Below are 10,927 nucleotides of genomic sequence, written 5' to 3' on the forward strand. Positions count from 1 at the left end.
TTAAGTATGAGTAGTTTATTTTCAGATGATTGCACTTATCTCTCTTTTATATAGAAAGGGCATATGTCATATTATTATGCCTGGAAAAGTTACGTTGACAGTATGGAGAAATGCTCTACCTGGAGGAACAGGGTCATGCTTTGTCGCCTAATGACCTAATGACCTAGTAACATAGTTGGCGTTCTATTTTACGTTTCTCTCTTGCCAAGCGTAAGGTAAGGCTCGCAGAGGCCAGTTGATTATAGGGTTAAATGACGTCGCAAAGGTCTTTGTTTAGAGAAGATAGTCAAAGCGTCTCAGTCATGTCTTTCCGCCACAGAGCCGAATTTATCAGCTTCTCTTTCGAGGCTCATTTCTCCTTTTTCGTAAGTCGAGATAATTTCTCCTGTGACCTATGAAGACGTAAGAGGCTGTACTTCATGTGGCTGCCTGGAAGTAATAATACAAGGGCCCTATTGATACTGAAAAGAAGCCTGGCCGACGTTCCGTTTTCATCTGCGATAAGCTTTGTTTTCTCGGGAGGTGAAAGGTGTGTGAATGCTCAAATAGCCGTTATCGACGAATCGATCAAATTATAGCCGTCGTAATAATTGAGGCGGTAGAAAGAGGTCAAGTTTCAAATAGATCTCACAATTAGGGCATGCATCAGCTAGCTTCAGGGTGACTGATATCAAGCAATTTCAAACTAACAAACTTAAAAATCGGAAAGGCGCAGCAGAAACGGACATAATCATTTATGAAATCAATTCCTTCACACCTCCCTGGCTTGAATGGCAATCACGCACCCGTCAGCTAGCCTTCTCGAAGCATCCAACGTCATCCTATTTCCCGAATCTGTCGCAATAGACGCCACGCAGCGTCCATGGCAGCAATAGCGGCTGTAAGAGTAAGTACCACTTCAATTAGCTTGTTTCCAAGGCATCGATACGGTCCAACTCCAAATGTGAGGTAGTTACCCGCGTTCAAAGCGTGCTCTCGTCGCTCGAGCCCGAATCGATTCGGATCGAACTTGAGTGGCTCGACAAAGCCTTTGTCGAGTAGAGCGGGCAGAAAGAAGGGAAATACGACTGTGCCCTTTGGAAAAACCAACCCTCTGATCTTGAATTCACGCTCCGCAATCACAGGTACTGATGTTGCAGGCGAATCCAGACGCAGAACCTCCTTAAGGTGGCACTTAATTTCTTTACGACGCGTTTCTGTCATGCTGTTGAAACTGCCTTTCCTAGGCTCTGGTGGCGTTTGGAAAAAGTGAGGCTCCCCAAGAGGTAACACGAGCAGTTTTCCTACGTAAGCTAAGGCTCGCAGACGCGAGTTTATTTTCCTCTTTGTCGTTACTATAAAGACCTACACCTAGACCGTGCAGTCGACGCGGCTCAGTGGATTCAGATTGCCCAAGAGGCGAATTTATTCGTCGCGCTTTCGGAGCTCGTCTCTCCGCAGTCGTAAGTCTTATTCTCGTTTCCGTTGCATTTGGAAAAGCTAACAGTTTGGTCTTCTTACCGCCTAAAGTATGGAAGCGGTCGATGTTCACATCGACCGCTGCGAGCAAAAGCCTCGTGGTTCTAGTGACCCTGAACCCTCGAAAAGGGCCTCACCTGTTATCGCAGGTGGTGTTCTGTTAAGCCATCAAGCGTGCATTGTAAATGGTACAGAAACATGCGTTTTCGTTTTACCTGTAATGTTCAGGTTAATTAATTTCGCCAGATTATTTTTTTCGCGCAACCGTAGATTATCACGTGTAAACACAAGCTCGACTCGCTGCGAGCCAGGTGAAACGGTATGCAAAAGCGTACTGATGGCGTCGCAGGGTAATCTACCTCAGTTTCCCTAGCTTCCTGATCGCAGCTCGATCCTTCAGAAATTACGAGATGAAAACTGTTATATGGGCTCGGTTTTTCATACTTCCACGTGCAGCGCATGCTAGGTTGCATTTGGTACTTGTTAGACGGATCGACCTCTGGACCAGGAAGAATCCAGGGTGTCCCGGGGTTCACTGTTTTGCGCGAATTTGCTATCACAGCTCCTGTCACTGTGTCTTCACAATAGTAAGAAGCAGACCTGCGAATGCAAGAACGAGAACGAGGCCTTATCATGCCTAGGGTGCCCAGTAGGGTAGTAAGTATGCACATAGTTTAAGGTTATCCAGACAAGACTCCCGGGAGAAAGGACGCTAGGCAGATCGTTTCCAACAAGTAGCGAATGATGTCTTCCATTTCTTCCTGACTGTAGCGATGCTAGCTCTTAATTAGATCTTTTTGGCAGAGTGTCTTTTTTCTTTAGTCTTTTTTCGGCCGATTTTCGGTTACGTTTTGGTTTGGAAATGTCGCTGTGAAGCCATAATTCGTAAATAGTTCCCTGTGTTTTACTATTAGTATTGATTAATATTTATATTTTGAAGGACCTTGCAGCGACGATTCGACGACAGAGACGAAGGATTTCACGTTTTAAAGTAGAAAGAAATAGCCTCCTTATATGTTATTGACAATTTTCCTAAACTTTCATTCACTGAGGCTCTTTCACGCAAGAGAAGGTCTTCGTCAAAATTTGTCAACCATCTTTCCGTTTCACTCCTCGGGATCGCGAGGTTAATTAAGCATCTGAATTCATTAATTAAGTCCGTTTGACAGGTGATTTCATGACGTCACGTTTCATACATACTTTTGGAGGGATTTCACGTGGATTCAAGTTTAAAAATGTAGGCTCCTCTCGAAGAAGAAGATCCAAAAGTTCAATAATCTAACCAGGGCAATAGTCACTTCATCAATTCATAGGAGTATTTGATTCTGAAATAGCCTATGCATCTATAAAGAGTGCATTTTATTCCGTGTTTAATTCTTATACAGCCACTTGATCTTTAGAGAGACGTTTCAGTAGGAGTTTTGCTGTGGCTATGAAAACGAGAATTAGAACACTTATTTTCGAGACGGGCAAGCGGATGGTTTATTCGCTGGGGTAGAGAGATAGAAGAGAGTTTTGTATAGGCAGGAAAACGGTCAGTTTACGAGTTGGAGATTTTTTTTGAAGTTCGCGCGGCGCCTGATCCGGGTTGGGTATAGAGTAGGACCTCGGCTTTCGGACATTCTGCGATTTCGGACGCTCGCACAGCAAATCTAGCGAACCGATTCTGGCTTCCTATGGCGCATTTGAAAGCCCAATCCCTGCCAGGAAGATGTGCCAGAGCGCGAATCAATAGACCAAACCCTAATGATTTTATGAGAAGATTAGCGCGCGCAGGTCAAATCCTCCGCTTTCGGACAACAGTATCGCTTTCGGACACGTATGCGTAGCTCATTCAAATTTTAATGTTTCGCCTAGAATTTTTTTTCACAAAATCCTCTATCATAGAGCTTTCGAACGCAGTAAAGCTTTAGCCAAATGGTCTAGTCTATCGCATGCTAAAAATCGACGAATATACCGACATCGAACCTCGGTGTTCGGACACCAGTTATTCCGTTTGCAAAGCCCAAATCCGTTTCTAAAAGGATATTCTGAATTTTCTGTAAGGTATTTAAGACGATTTTTAAAAGCAGCTTAAAAAGAGTAACTTTGCTAAGCAATTGGGCTGTTTAGTGCATGAAAATGCATTTCTTGGGTTTGCTTTAGTAGCCATAAAACTAAATATAGCAACGAAAATACCCAAACTGGCACAGAAGCAAGCGGTGCGAAGAAAAAGTCACCCTAAAACTTCGTATTAATGAAAAATTCTGCCGCATACAGTACTTTACGCCAAATGCATTTGTCGTGCTGATTTTGATCGCAACGTCAGAAACATTACATAAAAGTACGCCTTTTTACAGTATCTGTCTCTGGAGTGCTTTTCCATAAGTAGAGCAAGTACATTTTTAGCGGTATCGAGTTTCATGAAGATATCACAGCCAGAGTGCGATACCAAGAATCTGAAATTCGATCTTTATATAAGAGCACTCAAACTGAAATTCTTAGAACGCAATAGATAAATTAATAAACGCAGATGGTCAGCTTGACGTAGCCTGAGCTCTTGGCAATATACCATAAACAGTACAAACACTATGATAAAGTTTGAACAAACTACATTTTGCGTAACGTCCTGTACTGGTATGTGACAGAATTTTTCAATAATATGAAGTTTAAGGGTGACTTTTTCTTCGCACCGCTTGCTTCTGTACCAGTTTGGGTAATCTCGTTGCTATATTTAGTTTTATGGCTACTAAAGCAAACCCAAGAAATGCATTTTCATGCACTAAACAGCCCAATTGCTTAGCAAAGTTATTCTTTTTCAAGCTGCTTTTGAAAATCGTCTCAAATACCTTACAGAAAATTCAGAATATCCTTTTAGAAACGGATTTGGGCTTTGCAAACGGAATAACTGGTGTCCGAACACCGAGGTGCGATGTCCGTATATTCGTCGATTTTTAGCATGCGATAGACTAGACCATTCGGCTAAAGCTTTACTGCGTTCGAAAGCTCTATGATAGAGGATTTTGTGAAAAAAAATTCTAGGCGAAACATTAAAATTTGAATGAGCTACGCATGCGTGTCCGAAAGCGATACTGTTGTCCGAAAGCGGAGGATTTGACCTGCGCGCGCTAATCTTCTCATAAAATCATTAGGGTTTGGTCTATTGATTCGCGCTCTGGCACATCTTCCTGGCAGGGATTGGGCTTTCAAATGCGCCATAGGAAGCCAGAATCGGTTCGCTAGATTTGCTGTGCGAGCGTCCGAAATCGCAGAATGTCCGAAAGCCGAGGTCCTACTCTAGACAAGATATATATATACGGGTCTAGTCCCTCAGTCTAGTCAGTACAAACGACTGAAAAGCACAGCGAAACGAAGGCACAAAGCAGTTGTAGCGAAGGTAGGAGACACGCTCGTGGTTGTATTATTCGCGCGACGGTGTTCTAGAGTCCCCATGCCCGCTAGTGGGCACAATCCTTTCGCGATCGTCGTGTTTCCGAAGGTTGTGCGCTTTCGAAAGAGTTTCTATGGTACACTATGCGTGTTTGTAGGGTTTACGGTGATTGCAAGCCCGTTTTGGGTTCGTGAGCACTCGTAGGAACTGTTTTTCATGAGAGATCTCTCTTTAGGACATTATACTGTACGTTCGAAAAGTTTCTGTGAAAATGAAACGGTGAGAGTGAGTGGAGCCAAGAGACTTGGCAAAGGTGAGTATTTACGTATTTATTTTAGGATTGATAAGTTTTAAATACATATCAGCCATCCAGGATGGTCTCTAAGCCCATATAGGAAGTAATGGTAATTTACGAAGAGAATTTGTCTTTGTTCTCAGTTGAAATTATGGTTTTTCTTTATACAATTATTTGGTCTAGCTAGAAGAAGCTCAGAAGGAGTGGTGGAATTTGGAGTGTGTGTACATGGAGATCATTACAGTTGCCTTTAGAAGGTGAGTTAAGTCCTCTATGTATGATATCATTGTCAGAGGCTTTGGTTTGTTTCTTAATGCAGGAGATAATAGGGAGGTACAGTACTGTACGTCTATAGAGTAGGGAATATTATTATGGCGTTTTCTCATTTTCTTTTATAGATTTTGGGAATGCAATAGAATACAATAGAAAGCTGTGTCAGAGCGCTTTCTCACAGGGAGTGGAGGAAAATCTGGCACTTTGTAGGCGAGTGGGTTTTGGATTTCGAAAATTAATAGAAATCTTATTGACGTATGAAAATCTCCGCGGGGTATGGAGTTGTCTCGAATCACTAGGCAACGGTTAGGTGAGTGTAATAGCAGATATGGGTGCCAGTCAGTACAGAGTCTTTTGTTTTGCATTCCATTTGTTTTTGTTTTTAAAAGTAGTGCCTTGGTTCATTAGTGTCTATAAAGTTTTTCTCGTTTGTTAGCGTTCAGTTCCTGGGGTGATCTTCTTCCCAAACGATCTTTGTTTTAATTGGATCCCCAAATCGCCTAGTAGTATCCGTATCCATACAGGTTTGTGAAAATGTTCATAGAGGTGTGGTGTTGATGGAATTTAGTGCAAGAGTTGTAGATTTTTTTCACTGACGAATCTGCTTTTTCGGAAAAGGAACGAAGGACAGCAAGAGTAGATTTCGTATGATGGTTGAGTGGTTCAATTGCTCGCCTGAATCGCCTTTCATCAAGGTAAGTACTGTTAATCTCTCAACACATAGACAGTATTACTTAATCCTAGTCTCTTTTTAGGGAATCTTTTACTAGTGTATCTATTAAACCTGTGTCATTTGTGGCGACCCTTTGGTTTCATCAAAAAAAGAAAAAAGACAGTGAAACGGCAGTGTTTCTCTTTTTTTATAGGTAGCTTTGTAGTGGTAGTAGGAGTCGTTTAGTGTAGACGTGGCGTAGAGGGTCCTGAGCATGACCCTGCATTAGATTTGAAACTGCTCGGAGACCTTCTCGAAGAGGTCTCGTCCGGCACGTCGCGTCGCGCACAGACAATAGCGTAGACGTTAGCATGTTCATAATATTTTATTTAATAAATCCCGGAAGTAAACCGGAAATTCTGAAAAAAATTGCGCATAGGTGTAGCGTGTTTCGCTGTCCACCTGCACGGACCGCGAGGGTCCGTACAGGCTTCGGTTTGGTGGGGGTCACCCTCACTACTCCCCCGTCGGAGTTGGAGCCTGTTTAGTCTCCCGGCTCGGACGCCTGGGACCGGCAGCCCTCGGATGTGAGTTCTGCCCGCCTGGTTCCAGGGGGACCGCTATTGTAACCCACCGCGTCTTCCTAAGTGGGGTAGCAGTTTTGCACTCGTTCCACGGGAGTAGGGGATTGAATCCCCTGCGGTCAAGCCACGTTTATCCTCTCTGGTTCAAGAGTTGGGCCGGTTTTATTTAGTCACCTCGGGGCCCAGAGGTGAACGAAAATGACGTCAAAAGTTTCTTGTATGTGATCTGAAAAGCAAAAAAGCAATTAAGATGCGAAGCAAACCTGGCAAGATCCAATGTGGCGAAGACCGTTTTAACAGAAGGCAGACAGGAGACGAGTTCAGCCACAGTTCACAAGGTAGAAACATTCTTGAAGAAACCCCGTTCAGCTAATAAAATAAAAGAATCTATGCATTAGTAAGAGTGAATTGCTTATTCAAATGCTCTCTTATCAGACCTTAGAGAATGCTCTTTCTCATTCTTCTCTTCATTTCAAACGTAACTAAGAATTACAAACAAATTAATGCGTCAAATCTCGAATTTTCAAACTGTCCACCCACTTTTTACTAGTCTGACATAACACGTTTTCGATATTCACGTTGTTATTTGACCATTGACAATACGAAAATTATTCCTTCTATCAAAGCCCCTTCGAAGGAGGAAAAGAAAATTAAACATATAGGAAAATCAAACATATAGAACTAAGAAGAGAACACAATGAAGAATATCACCTATTGGCGAATGTATTAGATCATACGATCGCACTCTCCGAGTCTATATCTTTCCAACGATGTGATGTACGTAACCGTTTCAAACTATAAAACAAAAATATAATTGAGAAAAATTTGACAACACGTCCCTCTCTCGAAATACCTTATCTCGAGCGTATCGAGCAGCAAATCGCTTCAAACAGAATACTGTAAAAAAAACAGAGAAAGAGCCAAAAATCAATAGAGGAATATGAAAAAGCAATCGATCGCCGAAAATCGCTTCAAAGCGTTAAACCGATTCGAAAAGACACAGAACATCCCTTTCCGACTCACCTTTACTAAATGCTAGAACGCGCAGAGAAGAATTGGATGTGGAAACGGCGATAGAAGATCATTGAACGCAGTTTCTTTGCAAAGCGTGCGAAAGCACGTGGCGCGGCTTTTCTGCGAGAAAGCTCGCACATCGGCGCATTGGGCTACGAAAACGAAGCAAATAACGCCGTGTAGAGCAAAAAAATATCATTACGATCGATTTCTTCATTCTTTCTGGTCGCATTCTTGCGAATTGCGGGGCGATGTCGCGAGACGAAACGCAAACGACGAATTTGTGTCGCCAATTGCTTTTTCGACGTCTTATGAACCATATTCGACCTAGAGGCTGTCGAATGGAGGCCAATTTGCGACGCCAATCGGTCAGGAAAGGGGTGATGTTCCAACGTTATATCCGGGTTTGGGACCTAAGGTACTGTACTAGACTACTAACTGACAATACCAGGAACGAGAAACTTTTGAGGAAGAGCTTTCCCTCTAACTAGTTATTTACGTTAGACCTCGTACATCTTCCCTTCTGAGTATCTCTGTTATATTACGTAATTAATTAAGTTAAGCGAGTCAGACATATCAATTGCAATTCAGTCTAAATACTACATAAAACCAAAGCAACAGCCTCTCTACAATCAACAATTACCACTCAAACATGATGTCCCGAAGTCAGCCTATATATCAGGCACTTAATTAATTAAGTCACAAAAAATGAAAAGATACAATTACAGAAGTAGAAGAAATCATACAGAAGACGTGTCTAATCTTTTATAAACGGTTTATCTGTACCGATAGTGAAAGACATCATAGTGGTTTTTAATTTGTAATTCAAGTCTTTACCTCCAGTGAGAATAATCTGACTAGATCCATCTTTATTCTCAAAGCAATGGAGAGTGTGACTATTAATTGGAACAATTCCTGGCATTAGGTGAAGCTAATAAAAGCAATGAAAAACTGAAAATGCTGTCAAAATCATTTTCTCTTACCGAGTAAGATTTCCTTTTTTCAACGTCAAGAATGTATGCGTAGTCTTGAAATTTGCTACCCTTGTCTCCGCCAAGAAGAACAAAACACAGTTTCCCACGTATTCCTGTGTTTGGCAATCGACAGAGTCTGTGATTATATCGAGCAAATGGGTTTGGAAAAAATTCGATGCATATCCATTTCTATTACAATTCATTGAAATTTGTCAATTAAATTAGTAGGATTTACCTTTTGTTTCAAATCTATTACAGAAGAATCATCTAATGATTGGCAGCCATACCCCCCGTGAACCAATCCACGATGTTCATCAATTGTTTCCATTGCAGCATCGCTTCGCGGTTGTGGCCTTTCTCCACTCAGCTCAATATTCGACCAACATCCTACTCATAAACATTTCAATTTCTTCCACATATTAGCTAATGCAGTGAATTTACCTTTATCTCCTTCCTTTGTAAAGACAAATTCATAAATTTCATTATTTACTGCTGCATCGCATCGCGCTTCTGTTTGGAGACGATGTGGAGGAATGGGTCCGCTCCATCCACCAAACATAATCATTCTTCCCCCGATGGCCCATAAGCAGCAGTAGGCGCGTTGCCATGGTTTCTTCTCATGGGAAGGTGTGGTCAATAAGGTCCATGACATTTTTCCCGGATCCAAACCAAACACTTCTCCCAAAAAATATCCGCCTTCCTTCCATCCTCCGTACGAGTAGATAATCCCATTAATAACTACACATTGTGCTACAACGCAAGGCGGAGGAACCACTTTTCCTCCGGCCAATCGACGAGTCCAATTCCTCCCTTCACGAACATTACAAGTCCATATTTCGTTGCGGGGAAAGTAATGGGCGCGGTATGAGCCTTTTTTTCCACCGAAGAGATACAGTTCATCTCCGATTAGGGCACTTTCGTGACCCCATCGAGACTCAGGTGATACAGCTTCGGTTATTTTGCTTTTCATTTTATCGAAGAGCTTCTTTGCCTTTGCAATTTTGATTTTCAAACCCTAAATTTTTTTCACATCTTCCTGGAGCTACGTCATAATTAGCAGCTTACAATTGAATGCATTTTTATTTTATCTAGCTGTTCCTTTATTAGATATCTGCGTCTCAAAGAGGAAATCTAAAATAAAAGTGCTTTTTTTATTATCTCCTATACTGCAGTATAGCGCACCGCACATGCAATTTCAAATCCCTAATTGCGCTTGACAACAAGGCGAAAGTGACTTTGCAGAACGGCTCAGTATCGCTGACTTTAAGACATTTCCAGTTCTCTAATAAAGTTCTATTCACTCTAATTCTAATTCATACTTTTCTCAATATTTATCGAACAAATTTCATTGAACATCATATCATAGCATACCTGCAATTTCAACTGCATATCTCTGCTTGCTAAGGAGCTGACTTTGAGTTTGTCATATTGCTCTGTTCCATTGACTTCATGAATAAATGACAAGATTAAGTAAGTTTCTCATAGTTTAATAGAATACTTTTTCTGGCTGTTTCGCTTTGTTTTGCATAAACATTAGTCAAGCAATGCTCAACATCATCGACAAGAACGCAAATGTGCGACTTTGAATGCCAAAATAGATTGCCGTTCTTCACGAAAAAGGTTTAATTAATTAGGAGTGAGTCACTTCAATGCTTGGAGTCAATCATACCATTCTAAGGAGAAATAAGGCCTCCGATAGAGATTGGGGTCGCCCAAGGCGAAGAAAAGAGAGAATCTTGACAGATGGGAAAGATCCGATTTGAATTTCTCCCAGAGAATCAATAACTACCAGATGAGCCAAAATTCTAGAAGCGTGGAAGCCGCAAACAAAGTTGATGAATCTTTTTCCAGTAAGAGTAAAAGTTACATAACAACTTCCGGGACTGATTTCAATACTTTCCTCAGCAATATCTAATTGACGAGATATTCTTCGAAGAAGCTTTCGCTGATACTCTTTGAAGACTTCTGGCGTCGTTTCTGGGAGGCAAATTCGCAGCAAGCACTTATCTCTGTCTATAAAGCATTTCGACCCTTTTCTCCTTTTCTGAACGATAGTCATTTCTGGTACGTACTCACAGCTAACTTTAATTTTCTTCTCCGGCTTTCCTGCAGCTGAAACGACAGTAGAACAGTAAGTTTCAACAATATGGACAAAAGCCGCGCGATTAGGTTCCCAGATTTTTTTCAGCTCCTCGTGAACATAAATAAATGCTAAGTCTGGAAAATCCGTTCTGACACTTTTTGAAGGAGGGTCAGAATGGTCTTCATTCACAGTACCAAGGGCACGCTTTCTGGCAATTGAAATTT

The 10,927-nt window shown here is 41.7% G+C and overlaps 1 protein-coding gene across 1 annotated transcript; it reads right to left on the bottom strand.

The window, feature by feature from the left end:
- Window positions 1–7,358: 7,358 nt before the first annotated feature.
- Window positions 7,359–9,917, bottom strand: LOC136197589 (uncharacterized). Its single transcript, XM_065987383.1, has 8 exons — window positions 9,808–9,917; window positions 9,686–9,751; window positions 9,062–9,635; window positions 8,856–9,007; window positions 8,630–8,809; window positions 8,433–8,577; window positions 7,486–7,529; window positions 7,359–7,427 (listed from the first exon to the last, which is right to left on the bottom strand). Exons 2-8 carry the CDS (start codon window positions 9,695–9,697, stop codon window positions 7,359–7,361), a joined length of 1,176 nt encoding a protein of 391 aa, XP_065843455.1. The 5' UTR covers window positions 9,698–9,751; window positions 9,808–9,917.
- Window positions 9,918–10,927: the final 1,010 nt, after the last annotated feature.

This window comes from Oscarella lobularis, chromosome 17 (genome assembly GCF_947507565.1).
Source record: "Oscarella lobularis chromosome 17, ooOscLobu1.1, whole genome shotgun sequence".
NCBI classification, from domain to species: Eukaryota; Metazoa; Porifera; class Homoscleromorpha; order Homosclerophorida; family Oscarellidae; genus Oscarella; species Oscarella lobularis.